The 27,279-nt window shown below is 43.3% G+C and overlaps 1 protein-coding gene across 4 annotated transcripts in view; it reads right to left on the bottom strand.

Moving 5' to 3' along the window:
* Positions 1 to 27,279, bottom strand: part of TMEM161B (transmembrane protein 161B) — a 72,206-nt gene that overhangs the window by 41,862 nt on the left and 3,065 nt on the right. For 3 of the 4 annotated variants that reach the window (XM_034773851.1, XM_034773850.1, XM_034773854.1), the window contains exon 2: positions 7,406 to 7,509. In XM_034773851.1, the coding sequence (XP_034629742.1) occupies positions 7,406 to 7,509 (104 nt within the window). Of the gene's footprint in view, positions 1 to 7,405; positions 7,510 to 20,117; positions 20,162 to 27,279 lie in introns of those variants that run through there. The other variant, XM_034773852.1, reaches the window with a different exon arrangement.

A 27,279-nucleotide genomic window follows, 5' to 3' on the forward strand; every position in this document is an offset into this window, starting at 1 on the left:
CCATTATTAGTCTCTTTCCCCATTAACTAATGGACCTAGACCATCCTTTGCCTTTCCCTTACCTCTAATGTATTTATAGAGCATCTTCTTACTTCTTATTCACATCCCTTACTAGTTGAACTCTTTGTGCCTTAGCCTTTCTGATTTTGTCATGCTATAACTATTTTTTTATTCTCACCCTTGCCAATTTGTCCTTGTTGACACTTTTTGATTTTCTGGTCATGAAAGAGCTACAGCTATATTGGTCTCTTAATGTTCTTCCTGTCTTTTCTCTGCATTGGTATAGTTTGCTATTGTGCCTTTAATACTGTGTCTCAGAAATTGTCATCTCTCCCTTTCTCCTTAGATTTCCTTACTGTGGGACCCATGTCAAAGTCTGCTTTTCTGAAGTCCGTTGTCCTTATTCTGCTGCTCTCATTCCTTCCTTTACTTAGAATCATGAACTATCATTTTGACATCATTTTCACCCAAGTAGCCTTCCACCCTCAGATTCTCAACCAATTCCTCCCCATTAGTCAGAAACATTTTATTTAAGAAGATGGAAAAAATAACAGGAGGTCAGTTTTGACCTCCTGTTATTTTTTCCACCTTCTTAAATAAAATGTTGTCCCAAACACATTCCAACTACTTGTTGGACAGTGTGTTTTGCACATTACTTTCCACCTGATATATGTGTAGTTAAAGATCTCTCATTACTACCAGGTCTTGTGTTTAGGACACTTATTTTGTTCTAGAAATTCCCCACCCATCTCCTCCTGCGTTCGTATTTTGTTTTTTAAGGGAACACAGGAAAGAGAAGAAAAGAATGCCATTTGAAAGTCTCAAAACTCAAAACACTCAGCACACACCTGTTAGAGATAAATGGTACTGGCAATTCCTTTTTCAAGTAAAGATGAAAGAGTTCATTAATTATTTTTAGAGCACTCAAATCTGTGCTGCTCTGGTGCTTAATATGCTGCAGATAACACCCAGCAGTAAGAGACCTTGCACAGACAAAAATTTAGCAGTTCCATTCAAATTTAGATTATCTACCTGCAAATTACCATCATTCCCCTCTCTTCCTTGAAACCCAACAGCTCCCAATATGCATACAAGCTAAACAGGCCATTCTCAAATATCAATATATAAATATGTACACTTTGGGACTTTGTTATTTTTCAAGGACAGGGGTTGGCACCATCTTATGCTCAAATAACTGCTACCCTAATCAATTCCCACAACTCCACCTTGTAACAGGATGGGAGTGGGTTTTTTTGTTTTTTTAAAAGGGGAGGTAACCCTAAACTGCAGAAGAAAATGGTAGTGGAAAATCATGTAGAAATACTGGTAAGATGTTTGGAGAACGTACACATAATCCAAATGTACTTCTTCAGAAATCATTGAAAAAGTGATGATTTGGGACTTCACTAATAACTTGGAAAGTTATTGTTAAAATCTGGAAAATGCCCTCGATGAGAAACAGTATAGCATTTCCTAATGATGTAGAGTTTCTTTGGAAGAATAAACCAACTACAGTTTTCTAAAATTTAAGATAAAGATTTACATTCACAATAGCTGGTGTTTTTAGTTATTATGGAAACAATCATACTGGGAATGCTCCCTTTGCAACCCATTATGTCTGTTTGATCTATTGTTGTGAGGGAGCAGTATACTGAAATTTATACAATTCTTACCATATGAAGTAGTAAGAAAATATAATTTTTGGTAAATTTCTAAATACTGCTTATATGAAAGGCAAAGCAAAAGTGGAAAAACGGTTACCTACCTTCTTGTAACTGTTGTTCTTCAAGATGTGTTGTTCATGTCCATTCCACATTAAGTGTGCATGCGTTGCGTGCACAAGCATTGGAAACTTTTCCCTTAGTGGTACCCGTCGGGCCGTCGGGGCTCCTGCTTGAGCGGCGCCACTGCGCCGTGCATATATACCCCCCCACTGGCCCAACCCCCTCCAGTTCCTTCTTGCTGGCAACTCTGACAGAGGGGTAGGAGGGTGGGTGGTGGAATAGACGTGAACAATACATCTCAAAGAACAACAGTTAGGAGAAGGTAGAAGCACTCGTTTTTTCTTCGAGTGCTTGTTCACGTCCATTCCACATTAGGTGAATCACAAGCTTACCTTCGGAGGAGGATAGGAGTCACGGAGCAATTGATCGGAGGATCGCCACGCCAACCGCCGCGTCCTTTCGGGCCTGCTGGTTGACCGTGTAGTGGGGTAGTGGGTTGTAAAGGTATGCACCGACAACCAGGTGGCTGCCCTGCAGATCTCCTGGACTGGGATCTGTGCCAGGAAAGCCGCTGAAGCTGCTTGCGCCCTGGTCGAGTGGGCCGTGACCGGCGGGGCCGGAACACCTGTGAGGTCATAACACACCCGAATGCAGTCTGTAATCCAGGAGGAAATTCGCTGTGCCGACACCGGGAGGCCTCTCATCCTTTCCACCGCGGCCACGAACAGCTGCGTGGATTTACGAAAGGGTGAGTGCCCTCAGCTCAGATACCCTTCTGGCCAAGGTAATGGCCACCAGGAATGCCACCTTCCAGGAAAGGTGGAGGAGGGAGCAGGTAACAAGGGTCCCGAACGGGGGCCCCATGAGCTTAGAAAGGACTAAGTAGAGATCCCATGGGGAAAGTGGGGGGCGTGAGTAAGGGAACACCCTCTCCAGTCCTTTAAGGAACCGCCCCACCACTGGGTGGGAGAACACCAAGCCCCCTGAAAGCCCCGGGTGGAAGGCAGAGATGGCCGCCAGATGTACCCTGATTGAGGACGGGGCCAACCCCTGCTGCCTGAGGTGCAATAGGTACTCTAGAATGGTGGGCACCGGAGCCTGGTGTGGCTGGACCTGTTGGGGCCACACCAGCACGAGAACCTTTTCCACTTGGCCAGATAAGTCGCCCTGGTAGAGGGCTTCCTACTACCAAGTAAAACCTGCTGCACAGGGAGGGAGCACTGGCTCTCCAAAGCGTTCAGCCACAGAGCTTCCATGCCGTCAGATGCAGTGATTGCAGGTCGGGGTGGAGGAGCCTCATCCTGCGTGATGAGGTCCCGGTGTAGGGGCAGGGTTACTGGGACTTCCACCGACAGCTCCAAGAGCTTAGTGAACCAGTGCTGGTGGAGCCAGGCCAGGGCGATGAGGATGACCACCGCCCCATCCCTGCACACCTTGAGCAGGACCTTGTGCACCAGAGGAAGCGGGAGAAAGGTGTATTTTAATTCCCCTCCCCACGGGATCGCGAACACGTCCACTATTGAGCCCGGCTACAGCCCTGGAATGAGCAGAACTGCGTGCACTGGGCATTGCCCCTGGCGGCAAACAGGTCTACCCAGAGAAACCCCCACTTGTGGAAGAGCGAATACACGATGACGTCCGCTCTGAGCGTCCACTCATGCATGCGGTACGACCTGCTGAGGTGGTCCACTAGTTTGTTCCGCACCCCCGGGAGATGTGACGCCTCGAGGTGAATGGCATGGGCTATGCAGAAGTTCCAGAGGAGGAGAGCCTCGTGGCAGAGCAGCGAGGAGCGGGCTCCGCCCTGCTTGTTTATGTAAAACATAGCGGTCGTGTTGTCCATCAGAACTGTCACGCTGCGACCACTCAAAGCGGCGTGAAAGGTCTGGCAGGTTAAACGAACCGCCCTGAGCTCCTTCACATTGATATGGAGCGACCGCTCCTCTCCCGACCAAAGCCCTGAGGTCTCCTAGGTGAGCACCCCATCCGAGGTCTGATGTGTCCGTCACAAGCACCAGGTCCGGCTGTTGTGCAACAAAGGGGAAGCCGTCGCAAACCACGGTCTGGGACAGCCACCGCTGTAGGGAGTCCAATACTTCGCTTGGGGCCGTCACTACAAATCCAGGGGGTCCCTGCCTGGGCGGTATACACGGGGAAGCCAAGCCTGCAGTGTCCTGAGTTTCAGTCTGGCATGCTTGACCACATGTGTGCATGCTGCCATGTGGCCCAGCAGCCTCAGGCAGTATCTGGCAGTTGTAGTGGGAAACTGGCACAGGGAGTTCACTGCTTGCTGGATGGCCAGGAATCGTGATACTGGGAGGCTCACCTTTGCCTGTACCGCATCTAGGACTGCCCCTATGAATTCCACTCTGCGTTGGAATGAGGGTGGACTTGGGGACGTTGACCAGGAGCCCCAGCGTGCAGAATAGTCTCAGGGCCACTTGCACGTGGGACCAAACCTCCTCTTCGGACCGGCCCGCCAGGAGCCGGTCGTCGAGATACGGGTAAACTCAAACCCTCTGCCTCCGTAAGAAGGCCACCACCACTGCCATGCATTTTGTGAACACCCGTGGGGCCGTAGCTAGGCCAAACGGGAGAACCGTGAACTGGTAAATGTTCTTGGTTCACAGTGAAGCGCAGGAATCAGCGATGCGCTGAGTGGATAGCGATATGAAAGTACGCGTCCTTCATGTCGAGGGCAGCGTACCAGTCCCTCAGATCCAGGGAAGGGATGATGGTGCCCACAGAGACCAGGCGGAACCGGGTCTTGACCAGGAACTTATTGAGCCTGCGCAGGTCCAGAATGGGACGAAAGCCTCCTTTGGCCTTGGGAATGAGGAAGTAGCAGGAGTAGAACCCTTTTTCCCTTAGGTCCTTTGGTACCAACTGTACCACCCCCAGCCTCTAGGAGCGTGCGAACCTTCTTTTACAGGAAGTGCTTATGAGAAGGGTCCCTGAAGAGGGACGGAAAAGAGGGGTGGGAGGTAGGCAGGGAAGAGAACTGCAGCCTGTAACCGCTTTGCACCATGCGTAACACCCAGCGGTCTGACGTAATACTGGACCACGCACGGGAGAAGCGGGACAGGCGGTCCAGGAAACAAAGGGATGGATCCGGTGAGTGGTCTGGTACGCTGTCCTCGAGCACACCTTCAAAAGCCTGGTTTAGGGTCGGGCTGAGACTTAAAGTTGGCCTTGGCTCCAGCCTGGCCTATTGGAGCTATTGTTGTTATTATTGTGTCGCCTCCTGTTATCTCCATTTCGCCTGCGGTAGGGCTCCTGCATAGGATGAGGTTGGTAGTGACACTGAGGAGGCGGCTGCGGCTTGAAGGGCTTTCTTTGGGTCGCCGGGGTGTGCATACCCAGCGACCTAAGTGTGGCCCTCGAATCCTTGAGGCTATGAAGCTTTGCGTCCGTCTGGTCCGAAAAGAGCCCGGACCCTTCGAAGGGGAGGTCCTGGAGCGAGTTCTGGACCTCAGGTGGCAGACCTGACTCCTGTAGCCACGCCGAGCGTCGCATGACCACGCCAGATGCAATTGTCCTGGCCACCGCATCCGCCGAATCCAAGGAAGCCTGGAGAGAGGTCTTCGCTACGGCCTTGCCTTCATCCACCAGAGCCGTAAACTCCTGTGGGAACTCTGCAGGAGGCTTCCCCACTGCCGCCCAGGAGTTGAAGTTATGCCTGTTGAGGACGGCCTCTTGGTTAGCAATCCTCAACTGGAGGCCCCCTGAGGAATACACCTTCCTGCCAAACAGGTCCAAGCGCTTTGCTTCCTTGGCGTTAGGGGCTGGGGCCTGTTGCCCATGGCACTCTCTCTCGTTTACCGCCGAGACTACCAGGAACATGGGCTTGGGTGGCAAAACAAAGTCGTACCCTTTTGACAGGGCAAAGTACTTGCGTTCCACACCTTTGGCTATTGGGGCGCTGGAGGCTGGAGTCTGCCATATAGTCTTATAGTTCGACTGTATGGACTTAATAAGCGGAAGCGCTATTCTGGATGGACCCTCTGGGCTCAGGATGTCCACCATGGGGTCCTGCTGCTCCACTGTCTCCTCGGCCAGTAACCCCAAGTTATGAGCAATCTTACGCAGTAGCTCTTGGTGGGCTCTGTGGTCTATTGGTGGAAGTCCTGATACCGCTGTGCCTGCCACCGCTTCATCTGGATGACGAGGAGGTCAGCAGCTGCTCCGCTTCCTCCTGCTGGTCCCCTTGGTCCCCCTCCCCCGAAGGAGGGGCTTCCAGCTCAGGCCTGGACAGCTGACCCTGGGGCGGCACCGGACTCGGTGCTGGTTTCTCCGGTCTCTCGCTCGGCGGTGGCGCAGGCAGTCTGGACACTAGCTTCCCACACGGAGGAGCGTCAGTGCAGAGACCGGGACACCGAGTAGCTGGCCCTGGAGGGAGCCCCTTGCTGCTGGTGGTAGGCCCAGGGGGTCCAGAAGGGCCCGTGTCCCGGCAGTCCCTACTGGGGTTGCCAGCCAGCCAGGTGTTCTCTGCTGTCCAGTGCGGTGCCGTCAAGCTGTGCTGGCGGGAGGTCGATGAGCAGCTTCTTGCCGATCGGGAACAGGATCAGTACCACTGCTCGTGGGACTGGTATTGGTGCTCCTGAGACCTGGACCGGTGACTTCCAGAAGCCTTCGGCGATGGTCAGCTCGCCTTCTCCTGGTGCCGGTCTCTGGAGGGTGTCGGAGAGAGTCGGGTCCCTTGCACCAACCCCGTGCGCTGACTCACCTACGGTACTGAGGCTTCCCTCTGTGTCAGAGGGCTCCGGGCCCGATGGCTGCAGCACTGCCTCCCATCAACAACTGCTTCAAGCGAAAGTCTCTCTCTCTTTCTTTGTTATTTGCAAGGCATTTAAGCCTATCTTACACCTTTCTGTTTTGTGTGCTTCCCCCAGGCAACATAGACAGGAGTTGTGGGGGTCACTAACCGGCATAGGATTGCAGCACATGGCGCAAGCCTTAAACCAGTGGGCCTGCATCATGCCCTGCGGCCCGGGGCGGGTGCTGGAAGCCTCCAAGCACCTAAACTATCACGTGCCCACAACAACAGAATGCTAACGAACGGAGAGCTAAGGGATTGCTTCTCATACAAGAGCAAGAAGTTGTTCCAACGCCGCCATGGATGGTAAGAAGGAACTGGAGGAGGTCGGGCCAGCGGGGGTATATATGCATGGCGCAGTGGCGGTGCTCAGGCGGGGGACCCGCCGGCCCGACGGGTACCGCTATGGGGAAAGTTTCCGACGCTCATGCACGCAGCACGTGCACACCTAATGTGGAATGGACGTGAACAAGCACTCGAAGAAGAATCATTAGGTACACAGCGTCATTGCAGAGAAAAGTTGATCACTGTGGGAGAGCAAGAACTAAGCTGTATTTTAATATTAGAAAGTGTCGTACAGCTCATCTCTCAAAGAAAAAAATGTCAGCCAACTAACAGCATGCTTAACTGTATAACAACCTTAACACAGCTCCTTTACAATGAGAATTTCATTATATTTTCAGTCTATGATCTGATGTCACAATATTATAATCTTCTACATCAGGTGCAAATGATGCAAGTGGTTCCATTCTGCTGGAAATGGTTGAAACCTTTCCTGATTAGTTTAATTTTTCGATTTCTAGACTCTATAACAAGTGTCACCACATCCATATATACTGTAGCAATTAGTTGTTTCTTATCTTACCTGCCACTACAGAGAAGCCAACGAGCTAGAGAATAGTGAGGTATGATCTTCTGAATGACACTAGCCATCACCATGGTAACCACGAGCTGTACACCTATCACACCCTGTGGAGGAATAAGTTAAGTCAGTATATGTAAAAATGCTGAAGTACAGACTTTTTATATTTTAAAAGCAACCTTTCATAGGAAGTCTAATGAAGGTTTGTTTTTTGTTTTTTGTTTTTTAAACGAGAGGCTTACTAACTTAGTTTCATTAAATTCTCTAAGACTTGCTACACTCAGTCCTAGACCTGTTCTAAAAAAGACACTGCTAGGCCATGGGACCAGTAATAAATGTCCTGTCTTCAGCTCATGAATCCTTAGCAGTGGCGGATTTAGAGTTAGTGGGGCCCGGTGCGCAGCTTCATTTTCAGGGCCCTCCCCCTCAGGACCCAGACAAGAAAAAACACTTATCTCCCCAACCCCCCGTTTTTATTCTTTTTTTTCTTCATCCGCCAATATTATAAGTAATAGGAAGTAAATGGCAATACAGTGAGGTACCTTGACTGGGGCAGGGGTTGGGGTACGATGTGGCTCTGGGCTGGGGCAGGAAGTTGGGGCATGGGAGGGGATGAGGGGTGCAAGTTCTGGGGGGAAGTTTGGGTGTGGGGTGCGGACTCTGGGCTGGGGTGCAGGAGGGGTCAGGGGGCAGCACTTACCCCCTACCAGCGGCCGCAGGGACATGCCAGCCACTTCCCTGAGTGGCACAGAGGGAGGGAAGCAACGCAGGCAGGGAGTCGCCTTAGCCTTGCTGCTGGCATCTCTCTGCACGCCCCTGGGGGGAGGGGGAGGCAGCAGGTCTCCGTGCGCTGCCTGGGGCGGGGGCAGCACGCAGAGCCACCCCCACACACACCAGGAGGCATGCAGAGATGTGCCAGCAGCCATTGGCTTCCAGGGGTGGCATGGGGCCACCGGCCACAGAATGCTGCGCCGCCGGCAGAAACTCAGGGGCAGGTTGTCAGATGAGATTTGTCCTGCATTTTGGGGGTTCCCCGTCACTGGGGGCCTTGTGCCACCACACTGTTCCATGGTAAATCTGCCTCTGATGTTTAGTGCTAGAAATGCATCCAAGAATGCAAGGATTTCTCTGCTTTCTGGTGGTACAAGCCATTTATTTCTGACCAATGGCATTTCAAAAGATGAGACCTTAAAATTATGTCATAGATTACCATCTTGTTTTTTGTGCTTTCTTCAATTCAGACATGATTTTAACAACTGATAGCTCTAGCAGGTTTGTGAAGTAACAATTTATAACATCTGTAAGAAAGCTGGAATTCCAGCTTTCAAGCAGCATAAAGCAGTTTTTTCCAACTTTAATGATTCAAGGGATAATATAAAATCATGTTGGAATTTTGACAATTGAGGGTGTAGGTGGAGAAAGGAAAGAAAAAAGATGTTAATCGAGGTGGCACAACTTTAAAGTCTAAAACTCTGACCACATAGCCCGTAACTCTTTGGCAAGATTAATAATGTCTTCTCATCCCTTGTCCTTGACCAAGTTTTGATCCCTTGCTATTTGAACAAAAATTTATATAAGATCACAAAAGCTTTTTTAAATTAAATTTCACTCTATGCAACTTCCATGCTATAACTCTTTTCCTTAAAGTTCTACACTAAAAATTTAAATGCTTTACAAATTGTAATTCCAGTTCTGTTCTTGAACATGCAGCAGCACACCCCAAAACTTGTAAAATCAAATATTAATGAGTTCAATATTAGGATATGAGTATATCAACTTGTTTATTTAGCATTTGCATATTTGCTGAGCTAAGCGATAACGTTCTTAGTAGCCAGATGCAGCCCTCAGAGACCACTGCAAAATTTGATTAGCAGGCACGCCTCGACAAATGTGTATCATGGTTTGATCTGCGCCACAGCTTGGATTCCTCTAAGACCCCAACGGTGCTCGCTGGCGCACAGAGGCCTTGCCCAGTCCAGAATTGGCTAAAAAGAGCCCACTAACGACGTGGCAGGTCAAAGCTGGGCAGGCAAGCAGTAGGGTCTGTGATGAGGAACTGATTGACGGATAATGTTAAGCATCAGTTTTCCTGCCACAAGGACTCTGTTGTCACATGATGGCGTGGCAGCCTCAACCATAGTGGGTGTTGTGATGAAAGACATGCAGCTGATGGACCTAAAAGGTCGTTGAACAAGGGTAAACTTGGGTTGGCACATACTTTCTCAAGCAGTTTGCCAACTGCAATCTCCCTCGTGATGTAAAGGGGAGCAATGTGGCTCAGAACTAGAAGCCATGAAAGATGAGTCGGTCGGAGAGTTCCTGTGCTGATGCACATTGTTGAGTTGAGTTGCACATACAACAAGTTTGGTGTGTGCCGACCGACTCCATATTGGCGCATAGCACTCTGCTATTGAATTCGAGATGGCAAGGACTGAGGTCCATAGGGTTGGTGCATCCGCTCCCCATGAACGAACCTGTCAGTTTGCTGTGAAGGTTGTTGCATGTATTGACCTTTGCTGCTACCTTGTTCAGGTGACTTTTGTATGTAGCGTTCAGTCAAGGGTCACACATAAGTAAACAGGGTACGCTTCATGCTTCAGCTTCTGGCCATTCATTATGATGTTTAGTTCCCTCTTAGCAGTGGCTTGGTGGAGGTAGAATGTGCTAGAGACTGTCTTGCTGGTGCTAGGCTGAAGGCGCCATGTCTTGCTATAGTTGGCCAGCTTTGCAGCATCATCTCGTGGGGTTTTCTCCAGCGCAGAGAAAGTCTGAGCCTGGTAGCCCGCAGCATACATTGTCTGCATAGATGAGCTTCTGCCACTGGGTTGGTGGCAGGTCACTGATGTATAGATTTAAAAAGTTTGGGGCTTGAACAGATCCCTAGCATAACCCGTTCATCCGTTTTCTTCCAAGCACTTGTTTTCTCGCCCACATGCACCCTGAACCATCTGTCTCAGAGGAGCAGTTCCATGGCATTAGTAACTCAGGATGGGAGGACTCTTGATATTTTAAAAAGTAGACCCATGTGCCACACCATATATGCTGCAGTGAGGTCAAGGAAAATAGCGCCCATTTTCAGATTTCTTTGAAAAGAGTTTTTGATTAATGTGGTTAGAGCAAGTACTTGATTGCATGTGCTTTAGACCTTATTGAAAGACTGCTTGCTCGACATTCAAGATGCTCTCCACCACTGGTGTTATTCACTGTAAAATTAGGTACTCTAGAACCTTGAGAGACAGAGAAAGCAACAATATCAGGAGACAGCTTGATGCCAGGTTTGGGTCTTTACCAGGTTTTGGGAGGTCAATAACTTTTGACATGCGCCAGATTTTCGGCAGTCTTCCTTCATTGGTGATTCTTGTGAAGAATTGAGCCAACCAAGAGCACATGGGCCAAGATGTTTCAGGAACTCTGGAAGGATGTTGTCATAGCCAGTAGTGGTGCCAGACTTGATGTTATACAGCACTCTGGAACTGCAAAAAGTTCAGGGAAAGCTCTGGATTTGTGCTGCTGCGTAAGACCATCCACTCACTCAGGACTCAACTATTCATTTCTTTTTCCAAGTGTGTCTTTCTCCAGGCGAAGCAGGTGAATGGCTACTCTCAGATGATCAGCTTGGTTTTGGTGACTGCTGGGCTACTCCAAGGCGACAAAGTAAAACTCCAGCATTTCTGTCTGGAACAAGTAAAGTTCAGGTACTGTGTCTTTTCCTTTCATCAGGCTCAACAAGCACAGCTCAAATAAGTGGTCGGCCTCGTCCCGGTCATCAGTTGATTCATACTGCTTGAACAGAGTGGCAATGGATCACTATTCTCGTCATGCCACCTATCAGTACCTGGCACAGTCCAGGAAAGCTAATGATCTTCCTAGCAAACAGAATTCTGCAAGCTTATACTTGAAGAACCCTGGTACCGACACCTCTGCTAACCCTAAGAACATGCAATCCCGCAGCTTCCACACCATCAGGCCTACACTCCAAGTCTTCCAACTGAATGTTGAGACTTCATCTACAGCCAAGCGGCATTGAATCAGAGCTCTTGCTCAATATATCAACTGACTGTGTTAATAGAGTCATATATATAAAAAGTATACATTACTTTTAATATGATTTAAGCATCTTAAAACAAATAGGTTAAGATACTATAAAAATATTAGGTGAGATGAAGGGAAGAAATCAGTTTAATAAATGTGGAACTAAAAAATTCTACATCTAACAAAAGATGGATTGAACAACATACTTCCTCTGAATACTCAGTGACTGAGGCTCCTTTTAGCTTAGTTGCAAATAAAACCTTCTCTGGAATCAAGTCCCTGCTCTGAACATTTCCTGGTCAGCCTGACAACTTCCTATTGTGCAAAGAATCCGCTATCCCTCATCTGTTTTGCTTATTAAGTCCCGAATCCTTTGAATTTGTTACTATCTTGAGAAGTTCCATCAACATTTCCACAAAAGAGTGTTTTATCAGGATATCATAGAATCACAGGATTGGAAGGGACTTCAAGAGGTCATCTAGTCCAGTCCCTTGCACATATGGCAGGACTAAGTATTATCTAGACCATTCCTGACAGGTGTTTGTCTAACCTGCAGGTGCCAGTCTTCTCCCCCACCCCCGTCACAGGCCCAAGGACTCCCTCCCTCAGGGAGTCCCATGGGGAGGCAGATCAGCATTCTATATTGCTAAAGCGGTTGTAAGCATCGCAAGGCATTTGGGGTGGGGGGGGAGGCGTGGGGGAAGGTCAAAGGTATAAGTGTGGAATGGAAGATTCCCTTGCAGGGAGCAAAAGGCCAAGAGGGGGAAGAAGGAAAAGAGCAAAGAATGGGTTAACTCGACACTCCAGCTCGCTCAGTCAAAAAATAAAGCACCGACTCCGGCCCAAGGCTACAGCTCACAGCAGACGCTCCGCTGCCTGCTAAGAAAGAGCGGGGCCCTGGATTCCCCCCTCCCCCCAACCAGCTGTAAGAAAGAAGGATCCAGCTGAACGGACCTGTGGAGGCAGCCCAAAACAAACAAAACAGCAAAGGCCAACAGGGGGGAAAACAAAGTCCCGCCGGTGTGTTTGGAGCCGGTGTGTTTTAAAAAAATTGAGAAGACCACAGAAAGTCGGTTTGGACTGGTACAAAGAGCATCAGGAGCAGAGGTCCCTGAACAAAACACCCCCAAAGGGAACCCAGGACTTAAAACCCTCCTGAGAGCTGGAGCAACTCGGAAATTACAGTGGACCCCGGACGACCTGGGCCCAGGACAAAACTCCCATCCACCCTTTCCCCTCATCTTCTTACATTACACCCAGGCTTGGCCGGCCATGGGTAGAGCGTCTGTGAATATGAAAGTGTGTTAGGACTTGGGGCACTAACGCTTTCTTCCTTACTCTGAGTGATGTGGGGAGCACCCATCACTCTCCACTGTTATTTTATTAATAAAGTTTTAAAATTTAAATCCTTGGTGTGTTTCGTCATCTCCTCCCCACACGGTCCTGTGGCCTCAGCCTAACCACCTGATGCCTCAAGCAGATTGGTAACTGAAATCTGTCACACACATCCCCACCAATTGCCTCTGAGGCCTTTTCCTTACTGGGGAAGAGAGGTAGGTTTTCAACCCAAATTAGCTAACACAAGTTAACTAATATGAGGTAAAATCCTCATGAAAACAAGGCAGTTTGTAGTTTTCACATAACATATCAGGTCCAGTGGGTGGTCTTAGGTATCTGTATATTTGGGAGTCGGTTCTCACAGCCACACAAATTCATCTCCTTCGTCAAGTTATCGTTATGAGACATCACCAAACCTACTAGGTAATTTGAGTCCATTATGCACACGATCAGGAATTATTGTCACTGACTGTCCAAATAGAGTTCCTCTTTCCCCAGAACTCACCAAAACACCTTCCATACCAGATTAATGCTTTGTTTCTCAAAACGGAAAAGAACTACAAAGAAACATCTTATATCAAGTCTCACCATTGCATGGTGTGTTTGGGGGCATTAAAAGTAACTATGTACTTCACAGGTTTCAAAGTGGTAGGGTTTCAGAGACTCCAAATTTAAATTTTCTTTTATATTCTGAACATCTTTCTGGATTATCTACGTAAAATACAGTAAAGCAAAGGCTTGCATAATACCGTCATGCAACATGGCTAGCAAATAGTTCCTGCATGTGTTACTATTCAGCATGGTGTAACATGACTGTCTTGATCTAATTTGTGGACAGGTTCGCCTAACTATTTTATAAAGCCCTGTGGTGTGGTTTGAGAACCTCCCAAAATGATGTGTATGCATAAAGGTGTGTGTATGTATGTGTATGTGTACATATTTGTTTTTCTCTGTTCCTGATTTTTTTCTAGAGAAAGAAGCATATTTTATTTATTTTGAAAAAAGCTTTGCAGGCACCTTTATACATCACAAAACCCAAAAAGGATATACCACCTATTTAAAAATAAACCCTTTACTGGTCACTCTTTTTTTTTTTTTTTTTTTTTTTTAATATAAACACACACACACAGATTGAGAACAGTCATGGTTATGGCCTTTCAAGTTCCACCTTTGCCAGTTTGGAGTAAGATTTTATTTTATATATAAAAACTGTAACTTATATAATTCATTCTTCACTCGGGTTGTTGTATTTGAGCTATGCTTTTTCACAATTGCAATCTTGGTAAAGATATGTAACGTACAAAGGCTTTCGGCAACCAGAGGGTGACTTTCAATCTTGGGCACCATATCATACCAGACATTTTTCTATGATTTATTATGGGTAAGATATTACTTGCAACCATTTTTTAATCTTAAGATTTCACTCTGCACTACCCAAAAATACGAAGTTTGTAACTTTAATGTCATGCTGCCAAACAGATTGTAGTTTACTTCTCAACATTTCACAATACCACTACTAGTGACTGCATTCAGTGGTTTAACTTAAAGGTTCATGTTTCAATATGTTGAAAAAAATCCTGATATTTCAATAAAGAAGCCATGAGGCCCTTGACAATTACTTGAAAGGCATTCCCCCTTAAATCTGTGAAGAAGCATAACACAAGCACATCATCGGGGAGAACTTATATAGAACATTGTATATCTTACCATTCTACTTTTGCCCATTTGGGGTAAGGCCATAACCCATATTAATTGGTAATTGAAGGTGTTAAAGTAAGCACACAGTGAAATAATCTGAATAAAAATCCTTTCCTCTCAATTGTTTCTTTCACAGATTTGGGATGCTGTTTTACTAGCTCTCCAGTCATCACAGGATTTATTTCCTAAGCCAGGGGTCGGCAACCTTTCAGAAATGGTGTGCCAAGTTTTCATTTATTCATCTAATTTAAGGTTTTGCATGCCAGTAATACACTTTAACATTTTTAGAAGGTCTCTTTCTATAAGTCTATAATATATAACTAAACTATTGTTTTTAAAATGTTTAAGAAACTTCATTTAAAATTAAATTAAAATGCAGAGCCCCCCGGACCGATGGCCAGGACCCGGGCAGTGTGAGTGTCACTGAAAATCAACTTGCGTGCCGCCTTCAGCACACGTGCCACAGGTCACTTACCCCTGTTCTAAACCAACAAATTTGTAAGTCTCTCTTTGCAGGCAAAAGCTATATTGTAGTCAGGATGCTGGCATTTTTAAGCACTGATACAGATAAAAAAAATGTACATTTTCCCAGAAAAGATGTTCCCTAAAGTCTACTGGGGCAGACAAGATCTGAATTTCTAATACAAAAAGAAGCTAAGAAAAATAAAAAACTTCCCAAGTCTCATTTACGGATAAAGAAACAATATTTTTTCCCTTTAAGTCCAATGTGGAAGCTAGCACAGCCATTATGTAGCACTTCACTCTAATCTTTGTGACCTTTTTGCAATATAATTGTGGTACATTTTACATACAAGCCAACCACTCAATAGTTGAAAGACAAGCTATGATGTTATTTACATTTTATTCCATAAATATATATAACCCCCCAATAAACTGCATGTGTGCCATAGAAGCAAACAAAATAAATAAAAATGCTCAAAATTCAGAAGTATCAATTTCTGAAAGGTAAGAACATTTGGCAAGTAAAATTCTATACAAATAGAGACCTTATAGGGAGACCTTACACTGTAATAATCCTTTTTTCAGAAAACTACATGTAGATTCAGAATTGGTCAACAAAAAACACTGCTTCAATACTAATCTATATCTGAGCTATTCTCTCTCTCTCCCCACTACCCTTAATTACAACTCTGTACTCCAAGTGACAGCAGGATTTCCAGGAATTTGAACATCATGCCTACAGAGCCTTTTACCTTCAGATCACGGATATAAACCCAGACCAGGTCAATGGTGAACATCTTACAGCTGTTCCAAGGCATATGTTAAATGAGTCAATCAGGTATCCAGCAAACAGAACCCAAATCACAAAACTGCCACCACAATTGACAGGCAGCAGAGAGACCAAAGATTGAACAGGAATGGAAACTGAACTACTCTTTTAAACATAGAAATGGTCCTTTCAAAAATCAGATTTAAGGCACCATGGCAAGGTAGAGTGGGAAAGTTTACAGTCCCACTATGAGTATTGTACCTGTTCTCTAGATCAATCAAGTTTCAGATATTTGGACTATTTTTCATACAAATCATACACCACTTTTCACCTTACTAAATTTGTATTGCTCCCTATTCCCAACTTAGAAAGCCAATATTCTAAAATTAAATGTCATCAACCATGTGAACCATGTAGCCAAGAACAATAAAGTCTCTTTTGCTTGCACAGGATATAGCACACCTTTCATTAACTGTCCCTTTAATGGAATTTTGCTGGGAAAATGCATATGTGTTTTTCAGTGCTAGTGCTGTCACCTATGTTAAGTTGCAGGGTAGACAGGGCATGGGAATTTTCACCACTTTGTCTTACATAGGGTTTAAAATGCTAGCAGCTGCCTGTGCATTATTTACAGAAGTGCTCTTAACAATGAAGTTGAACTCATATGGGCAAGAGTGGGAAGTTTTAGTAAAGCATAGTCCTAGCACAGACAAGACGCTTCAAGGTTCCTGATGCAGCCTCCTATCCTTGAAGGACCTCTAAAGTTGAGAAAAGAAAAAAAAAATGAAAAGGGAAGGTAAAACAAAGTGTATTCCAGAGATCATGACTTTCACATCATTACTACTGTAAAAGGTACATAGAACTTTGATAAGTTAAAAACAAAGTGAACAAAAGTAAAGAATGAATAATTCAGATAAAGCTGCAAAACACGTGTATCACTTATCTCAGACACGTAATTGTGCTATGTTTACAAATGAAATAAAATAAAATGTTATAGATACTTACCTAACACAAGTTCTCAAAGTACTCCTCTCAAAAGGACATTTCTATATCCTTATTTTATAGTGTGTGGTTGGATTAAATAAGTATTAGATAAGAATTAAATCCAAGCATACCAAGTAAAGATCACCAAAGTTAATAGTTGTATGCCAAGGCTCCATTTCAACCTCTCTATATTGACTTTGTCCAAGGTCATTTTCAGACAAGAACAATCTAGGATTTTTTCCTTTTGATCTCAAACATACATGTTTGGCTTTGTACCTAAAGACCAGATCCTGCAAACACTTAACTTTAAACACAGCAATTCCATTGAAGTCAGTGAACTACTTGCATGCTTAAAATTAAGCTCATACATAATTGTTTGCAAGATCAAGACCTTGACTGAGAATTAACATGGATACCCACAGACTGCCAAACAAGAAGACCACTATATTCCCGAGAAATTGGCTAGTGGGATCCATAGCAAACTTACAATATCATCCCTAGAAATACAACTTCAACAAGAAACTCTTTGTAAATCCACAAGTCTCAGGAATAAGATTCTGAAGCAAATGCACAAAAGTCTTCTTTGAAGTTTAATTCAGAACATACATTCACTTTAACTATACTTGCAAACCCACACAAAAAAAAGCTGAAAAACTTTAGAGTAGTAGAAAACACAAGTATTGTGCTGCATTTTCAAGGCCACCAAGGCTCTTAGTAGAATGTAGTGCAATACCCTCTATCTTTTCCAGCCCCAATGATGCGACAATATTTACGGAGACCAGAAGTTACATGTGATTGGGGGGGGTAGGGGGGTAGAGAAATGCCATCTGACCAGGGATAGGACATTTCCAAATTAAAAATGACTTCCTTTCTGTTCAGTTCAAGGTGTGGAGGAAACAGTGGCTGTATATGGTCATGTGTAATACTGACTCAGAAGCATAACTTTTTATTTTGAATAGGATGTACTAGCATTTAATATTTATATTCCAGTAGCTAGAGGCCAACCAGGCTGGGACCCTAGTGTAGTAGGTGTTCTACAAACACAGAAAATGGCAGACCCTTTTGCAAAGAACTTAAAAAGGAGAATATATTCTATGGATGAGACAAAAAGAAGAGCTGATCTACACTAGGAACTTACATTGGTATAGCTACTTCTCTCAGGGCTGTGAATTCTTCTGTTGACCAAGATACTGCCTTTTAGGGAAGTAGATTCCTTGCACTGATAGGAGAACCCTTCCCACCAGCATAGGCCACGTCTACACTGTTGCGTTTTAAGTGTAGAAACGCCCTAAGACAGGGGTCGGCAACCTCTGGCACACGGCTCGCCAGGGTAAGCACCCTGGCGGGCTGAGCCAGTTTGTTTACCGGCCGTGTCGGCAGATTCGGCCAATCGCGGCTCCCACTGGCCACGGTTCACCATTCCAGGCCAATGGGGGCTGCAGGAAGCTGCGGCCAGCACATCCCTCGGCCTGCGCCGCTTCCCACAGCCCCCATTGGCCTGGGACGGCGAACCGCGGCCAATGGGAGCTGCGATCAGCCGAACCTGCTGACGCGGCAGGTAAACAAACTGGCCCAGCCCACCCTATGATGGGTGCAATTCTTAGTCAATCTGGAACAGTAATTACACCTAGCCATGTGCCCACTGTTATAAAGTTGCACTTTTCTGTACGTACAGTATAACATTAATATGTACGCTTGTATGCTGGAGCTCGCATCTTGGAAAAGCTCAAGGGGTCTTTTCTTATATTAAAGTATAAATCAAATATTACTCAGTGTGTAATAGCAACCCAAAACTAATGTGTACATAGGTCACCGAGACACCAGATAGGAAGGACAAGGAAGATAGGGATAGTGATTATGAGAGAACACTTTCACATAGACATTAACCCCACAAAACATCTGCAAGACAAAGTCATATGATTTCTATCTGACAAGTAGGTTTAGTAAGAGTGTCTTTAAAGGCAATTTAAGTTCTGTATATATTAAATGTTAATAAATCTAATTTTGAGAAAGGTAACTGCCTCTTAGGGTCCTACATTCTCTTGTTGAACAGTTTGCCTGTTTTTTGTTGCTTTGTCGTCTCTACTGTTGTGTAAGACAAAGAACCTGAGAGCACAAATAGACTCAGTAAGGGATGTGCAAACTCAAAGTTCTCTGATGTGCATGCATACCCACCAACAGGCTCACACAGACATTTGAAAATGCTTGCAGCCATTTCCTATCTGAAGGATGCCACCCCTCTAGAGACCCACAGAAAAGTGCTCTCTGCTTCCCAATGATATCACCACCACCACCACCTGCTCCTCCTCCACACACCACTGTGGAGGTGTTCTATAAAGAGATTTGAGGAAGAAAGGGATTCCGGTGTCCTCTTGCATCTCGTGCAGACACGTTTGTGAATTATTTAATACAGTGTTTATCACCAAAGTAAAAAAGCACCACCTTGCTCCCACTCCAAAGTCCTGGGACTCTGGGCACCAGTGTGATTTTTTTATTTAAATTAAATACAGATTTTTAAAAATGTACCTATTTAAAATTACATTTGAAATTACAACAACCTATGTTGAAGCCTAACTTTACAATAATCTATTAAAATCATTTAAATTAAATTAAAAAAAATATTAAGCAGTACATGTCTGCTGCCAAAGTTTTAATAAGTAAAACTACTGATCTGGTGTAAGTCACTGGCTAAGCACCTGGAAACAGAATCTGACAAAGCTTTAGATAGCAGTAACCAGCTTTGGATAGCTGTAGCCTCTTCTGCATATTCTCTTCATTTCAGTTTATTCAACTAGTTCATTTCAATAATGAGTTCATTCGAAGTTAAGAAACCAACTGGGAGTTGAAAAAGCAGAAAAAAGTTTGTTTTCTGCTTTCAATCTATGATAAGAAGTAGGTGTGAGAAGATGAGATCTACTAGCTCTAAAGTCCTGAAGGACATGGTGACCAGAAACAATCAGTTCAATTCACTATAGCTAATGCTTCCTTCATTTAATAAATCAGTTTTAAAGGAAAAGCAAGTTTTGATAAGAAAAAAGTTGATCAAAAAGTTTATGTATCCAGGCATTTAAGGTAGTTTTATTTAACTAATAAAGCAATTTTAAACTGATGTTTTAGTGAATTTTTAATTGGATTCAGTTTCCATCCGGATGAAGCTGGACACAAATCACAAGTTAAGAATTAATCATCCAGTAAATAAGAAATGCATCATTCATCATTTTCTAACACAATAAAAAATGCAAAATTTAAGAATCTAAATAAATGTAAGTTAAGTTATATAATTGCTTAAATAAATGTGTATAAGTATAGTACATGCACCTGGTTAGCAAAAAGAAGCCACAGATTTAGTGTAAAAGCTAAACCAAGTTGCAAATCAACATGTTTTAACGGTTACCAGCGAATAAAAATTAAATATGTCAAAAATGGCATTACCTGTTTCCAAGTCACTGATAACTCGGAAGAAAATTATCTTGAATGCTTATGGATCAATGTCCTAACAGATAAAGCACATGATGAGATATTAAATGGTGTCTGCAACAGACCACCAAATCACAGCGTCAAACAGAATGACCACCTCCTTACAAATCTATCTACAATGCATAGGAAAAAACTGCATAATCATGGGGGACTTCAACTGGAGTGACATATGCTGGAAGTCTCATGCTGCCAATAGTAAAACATCCTTAGACTTTCTAAACATTATAGAGGACCATTTCCTAATTCAATAAGTGCTGTAGACAACACAGGAGAATTCTTTATTACAGCTAGTCCTAACAGATAAAGAAAACCTGATCACAGAACTAAGCGTTAATGGAAGTTTAGATACAAGTGATCATGACTTGATCACATTTATAATGTGCAAGCACAATAAAGTCTAGACCAGGGGTCGGCAACCTTTCAGAAGTGGTGTGCCGAGTCTCCCTTTATTCACTCTAATTTAAGGTTTCGCGTGCCAGTAATACATTTTAACATTTTTAGAAGGTTTCTTTCTATAAGTCTATAATATATAAATAAACTACTGTTGAATATAAAGTAAATAAGGTTTTTAAGATGTTTAAGAAGCTTCATTTAAAATTAAATTAAAATGCAGAGCCCCCCCGAACCGGTGGCCAGGACGCGGTCAGTGTGAGTGCCACTGAAAATCAGCTCGCGTGCCACCTTCGGCACACGTGCCAAAGGTTGCCTACCCCTGGTCTAGACTAGTAATATATATACTTGGTGCTTTAATAGGGCCAATTTCACAAAGCTGAAAACAATTATGAGTAAAACCAGCTGGGATGAAAATTTGTATCAGAAAAATCTGAATGATAATTGGAAATCATTTAAGAACACTTCACTAAGTGTCCAAAGAGTCAATCCCACATTTCAGAAAGAAGGCTTTGCTGGTTAAAAATAAATAAATAAAGCTGAACTAGTTTAGAGGGGAAGTGAAGTCAGCTATAAAAAATAAAAATATATAACAAATGGAAGAAAGGAGAAATAGACAGTAAAGTTTATAAATCAGAAGTTAGGAACTACAGAAAATTGAGAAGGGAACCCCATAGACACAAGGAGAAGTCTACAGCCAACACAGTTAAAGACAATAAAGGGTTTTTAAAATATATTAAGAACAAAAAAAATTTTTTTTTCACATCTTAGCTTATAGATGGAAACGGTAGAATTATCAATGAACTCTTCATTATTAATAAATATTTCAGTTCTGTATTTGAGGAAACACAAATGATATAATCTCATTCTATGGTGATAACACACTTTCTATTCCCTTAGTAACTTTGGAGGACGTTAAACAGCAGTTACTGAAGTTAGACATTCTTAAATCAGCAAGTCCAGATCATTTGCATCCAAGAGTTTTAAAAAAGGGGTTGGGGAGCTTGCTGAACCATTAATGTTGATATTCAATAAGTCCCGGAACACAGGCGAAGCTCCACATGATGGGAAGAAAGAATGTTGTGCCAAGTTTTAAAAAAAGTAAACAGGATGACCTGGGTAATTATAGGCCTGTCAGCCTGACATCAATCCCGGGCAAGATAATGGAGCATCTGATACATGACTTGATTAATAAGGAATAAAAGAGGGATAATATAGTGCCAATCAACATGGGTATATGGAAAATAGATTCTCTCAAACTAACTTGAGACCCTTTTTAGATGATAAATTTGGTTGATAAAGGTAACAGTATTGATGTAATATACCTAGCTTTCTGTAAGGTGTTTGACTTGGTACCACACAACATTTGATTAAAAACAAAATATAAAATTAACATGGCAAACATTAAACAGAATAAAAACTGGCTAACTGATCATTTACAGTGATATTCTGAGACCTAACAATCATCATCAAGCAGGTGTGTTTCTAATGGGGATCTTGGCCCTATGCTATTTACATTTTTATCAATGACCTGGAAGAAAACATATCTTCACTGATAAAGTCTACAAATGACACCAAAATTGCGGGAGTGGTAAATAATGAAGAGTGGACTGATCACTGATTCAGAGCCATCTGTATTGCTTGATCAACTGGGCACAAGCAAACAATACGCATTTTAGTAGGACTAAATGGAAACATACATGTATGAACAAAAGATGGGGGAACTCTATCCTGGAATGCAGTGACTGAAAAAGATTTGATGGTCATGGTGGATAATCAGATGAACATGAGCTCCCAGTGTGATGCTGTGGCCAAATGAGATAACACCATCCTGGAATACATGAATAGGGGAAGCCACAGTGGGAGCAGAGAGGCTATTTTACCTCTATATGTGGCACTGGTGCAACCACTGCTTGAGTACTGTGTCCAGTTCTGGTGGCCACAATTAAAGAAAGATGTTGATAATTGCAGATGATTTAAGAAGAGCCATGAGAATGATTAAAGGGTTAGAAAACATGCCTTAACAGTGATAAGCTAAATAGATTGAGCTCTTTTAGTCTAACAAAGGGAAGATTAAGGGGTGACGATTACAGCCTATAAGTATCTACATGGGGAACAAATATTTAATAATGGATTCTTCATTCTATCAGAGAAAGCTATACTACCATCCACAGGCTGGGAACTGAAACTAGACAAATTCAGACTGGAAATAGGGCGTATACTTTTCACAGTGAGGGTAATTAGCCACTGGAACATTTTATCAAGGGTTATGGTGGACTCTCCATCACTACATTTTTAAAACAAGGTTGGATGTTTTTAAAAGATATGCTCTAGGAATTATTTTGGGGAAGTTCTTTGGCCTGTATTATACAGGAAGTCAGATTCTGGCCTTGGAATGTATGAAAAACTTTTCTTTGGGAACCAGGGTGGATTTGATTTAAATCAAACTGATTTAAATCACTAGTCAGGAAGACTCTAATCAGCTTTCTACATAAAAATGCATTCTTGTTGGTTGTTATAACCTTAATAGATATTCTTCACAACTCCGAGTTAGATGTAGGTTTCATTTTTAGAAGGTACACACTATACATTTTTAAACAGTGATTTATTTTGAAAACTTTTCAGATTAGTTTTACAGCTATATCAGAAAATGAACGATTGTTTGGTTATTTCATTTACCAAAAGTAACTGAAGCAGATATTTATGAAGTCATTGGGAGGTGAACCATCTCCAATTCAACAAGTTAATAATTAATATTTGGAGGATTTTCTTACTATGCTGTATTAGGAGGAGAACATCACCAGACAGACATTTAAATTGTTTTATTTAACTAAAACAACAACGTTCTATATTCTGGATTTTTTTCTTCAACAGCAAACATAATATTTTAACAAAACAAGCATATCCCTCGCTTCTTACATTTATCTCCAGACTTCTTCTCCTTGTCCAGATCTGTTCCGCCCCCAACAATCTTCTATTCATTGAACTTTTTAAAACTTTGCATTTTTAGAGAGAGGTAAGGGATTGACTCTGTGTACACAAATTTGCAGAGGGACAATAGAGTTGAGGTCTGTTATTTCTCACCTCTATAGATTATTTATTTATTTTAAAACATTTTTGCTGTTAACAAGCATATTACCTCTGGAGAACAAATCCACAGTCTGAGAACTGCAAAACTAAGCATCTCGGATGGTATCTTCTAGACTGAGCATTGAGTCCCACTGGGTAAATAGGAAGATTAACCTAAATAATCTATACAGAAGCCTGTGGAACCCCATAAAATTGGGTCCCTAATCCATGAACTGTTGGAACTCAGCTACAAAACTTTTCTTAAACATTACATGCATATATTGCCTCATACTATAGAATCAGAATTTATAATCCCTATTTCATACTGAGATATCTTTGAGCTATAATCTTAATTAAAATGATCTTTAGATCTGATTTTTTTGATAAAATGCTTTTTGAGGGAAAAACCTATTTAAATTTAAAATAAAAAACTGATTTTTTTTTTAAATCACTGATTTTTATCCACCCTGTTAGGAACCACATGCCCATTCCACCAAGCCACCATTTTTGCCAGACACACACTCCATTGATTGCCATGAGCTCCTCTGAATATCTGGGGGATGGAGAACAGTTTAATATTCAACTCCAAGGCCTGGTTTACACTAGAAAATTAAGTCGACTTAACTACATCACTCGAGGATATGAAAAATCCATACCCTTGAGCAACGTAGTTAAGCCAACCTAACCCCAAGGGTAGACAGCACAGGGTTGATGGAAGAATTCTTCCTTTCACCTAGCTACCGCCTCCCAGTGGATTACCTGTGCCAATGTAAGAACTTTTTCTATTAGCGAAGATAGTGTCGACAGTGAAGAAAACAGCAGTGCAGCTGTGGCGCTGTAGCATTTTATGTGTAGACATGCCCCAAGTTTATCATACAAATGGCAAGCGATCCTCCACCACCCACCAAGAGAAATTATTGTTCCGGACTTTTATATCAGACCTTGAATGCTTTTATATTCTCCTAGACTCGCAGGTGATTCATAACTTACTAAGTTTTTCCACAATTCTATTTATAAATAGGCTGTCTGTATTATAAGAAATAGAGTTTTGCTCCAGATATAACTTAAGGCCATGTGAGCATACAAACAACCTGACTATTTTGTGAAATGAACACTCTCTTGCAAAAGGGGATGCTGGCAATTAAGTGGACTCTGTGGTTACCCTCTGGCCAGAGCTGAAGTAATTTCTATTATATAAGTGGCATCATCACTGAAGCGACTAACCCAGGGAGCACTGGAAGGACCCTCATAAACACGAGCACTGGAAGGACCCTCATAAACACTAACACATAGTACAATGCATTGTGGAATCACCTGCCACAGGGAGAACTAGTCCAGAAAGCCTAACCCAGCTACAATGGAATGAAACCAGATTAAGTTTTGACATTTAATAATTAAATCTAAAGTGCCCACTCACTCATGCTAAATGAAAGCAAAAAGCCATCCCTAGCGAATATGTGGATGGGGATGGTTGAAGCTATCTATTTCCAATGTATTTAAAGCTTTCATTTTATTAAAAAGGGTAAATTTCTAGTCTTTGTGATTACAAAGATCTTTTTCAAAACATGAATGGGGCACTATCTTCCCACTTCTGTGGGCAAATCTCTAGTACCTCTGTTATACAGCTCTCAACGCTCAGACTTTGTCTACACTAGGACTTTTGCGCAGTCTGTTAAGCACTAGCAGAGGCATTATTAGCTAGTCCAGCTCTACACCAATGCTTTCCCCTGTTGCAGCTGCATTGATACTAGACTAGACAAACTATGCAAAGAGTTCTTGGGTGGTCACACCCTAGAAAAGTAAAGCTAGCAAAAAACTGTTTTGCTGATGCTATTCAGAGCCCTAAGAGCAAAAGTGAAACTGTCAAGCATCAAGTAAATTTAACTCTCTTCCTAGACACTGAAACTGGGAAGTACAACCCAAAAAACAGAGGAAAAGGGTATCTGTGAGAAACCCCTCGGGCAGGTGGCTTTGAGGTGCCAGGAAAATGAAAGAAAGTTGCTCCTCCTCCATTCCAGCAGCTGGGAGAGGAAGTGGCTCTCAATCCCCCAAATTACTCAGACATTGACCAGCTTGGATGATGATATGAAACACTAAGTTTTCAAGCAGAGTTCAAGGATAGCATCCTCTGCCCTTTGCAGCTGCTAGGCGTAAAAATGGGACATACCGGGCTTTTCACCACAACACTGGACTTCACAGCCAGACCTCCTTCCCCTGCATCTTTCATAGTTGGTGGTTTGAGCATTGGCCTGCTAAACCCAGGGTTGAGAGTTCAATCCTTGAGGGGGCTACCTAAGGATCTGGGGCAAAATCAGTACTTGGTCCTGCTAGTGAAGGCAGGGGGCTGGACTCGATGACCTTTCAGGGTCCCTTCCAGTTCTATGAGATAGGTATATCTCTGTGTATTATAGTGGCCTCTAGCTAATAGCTTTAGTTTACTGTTTAACAGACATCTGGTAAAAGTTTTTCAGACTCTGGATTGGGTAACAACCACATGGCCAGGGTTATAAAACCAACACATTCTTATTGCCTGTATGGACAAAAAATACAACTATATTGGATTCCCTACCAAGTTTCATTAACATGACTATGGCTATGTCTTTGTGCATTTTTACATTGATAACTAACTCATTTGTGATGAATTTGAATGAAAGATGACAAAGATTATGGTACAATGTGTGTTGACTGCACCAGATGTTTTAATAGCTAGCAGCACCAGAGTAAAATTCATGCTCAAGTTCTACTATCTAGGATCTGTTGTACTGGATAACACATCTAGAGGACGCATTTAATTCTTGCATCAAAAAGGCAGCCACCACTTTCGACCAACTTATCAAGCGTATATGGGATAAAAGAAAATCAGCATTGAGCATCAAGATATGGGTGTACCAGACATTCATTTTGAGCACACTGCGGAGAGAGTTGGACCACCTACATCAGAGGTAAGAAAAGGCTCGACACCTTCCACACCCGCTCTCTTTGCTGTATTCTAAATGTCATGTGGGAAACCAAAGTTCTAACACTGAAATACTTGAGAAAGCAAAATTACCAAGTCTCAAACACAGACAACTCCTTGGCTTGATCATCTGCGCCCGATGGGCACATTCCAAAGGTCTTCAGTATAGAGAACTTGCAGATGCTCTAACGCCATTGGGCCAACCTAGGTTCAGAGTCAAGGATGGTTGCAAGAGAAACTTGAATACCTTCAGTGTCAACACTACAAGCTGGGAAGATTACTCCTGGAGAAAATCTGCGCTACTGTAGTGCAGCAGAAAAATGCACCCCTCTGCAGATTTTCTTTGCTTCCTTGCAGAAAATGGTTTCTATGGGGAAGCAAAGAGAAGCTGCACCAGTACTCACTCACCCCTCCTCGGCAGCTCAGACACCTCTGTTTGGGCAGCCAGGGGAAGGTAAACTCACTGGGGTAAGGAGTCTGGGGATGCCCCGGCCACCCAGGGACATTTGTCCCAGCTGGGGTGGGCGACGAGGGGGGGGACACAGAGGGAAGGGGACAACAGAGACTGAGATCCCCCTTCCCTGCATACAGCAGCCGGGAATCACACCATTTTCAATTATTTTGATAATGTATTTCAAAATAAATACTTGTCAGCAAATAATTGAAAATGGTGTGATTATAGTGTTTGTGTTATTTTGACAA

Source organism: Trachemys scripta, chromosome 6 (genome assembly GCF_013100865.1).
Source record: "Trachemys scripta elegans isolate TJP31775 chromosome 6, CAS_Tse_1.0, whole genome shotgun sequence".
Classification (NCBI taxonomy): Eukaryota; Metazoa; Chordata; order Testudines; family Emydidae; genus Trachemys; species Trachemys scripta.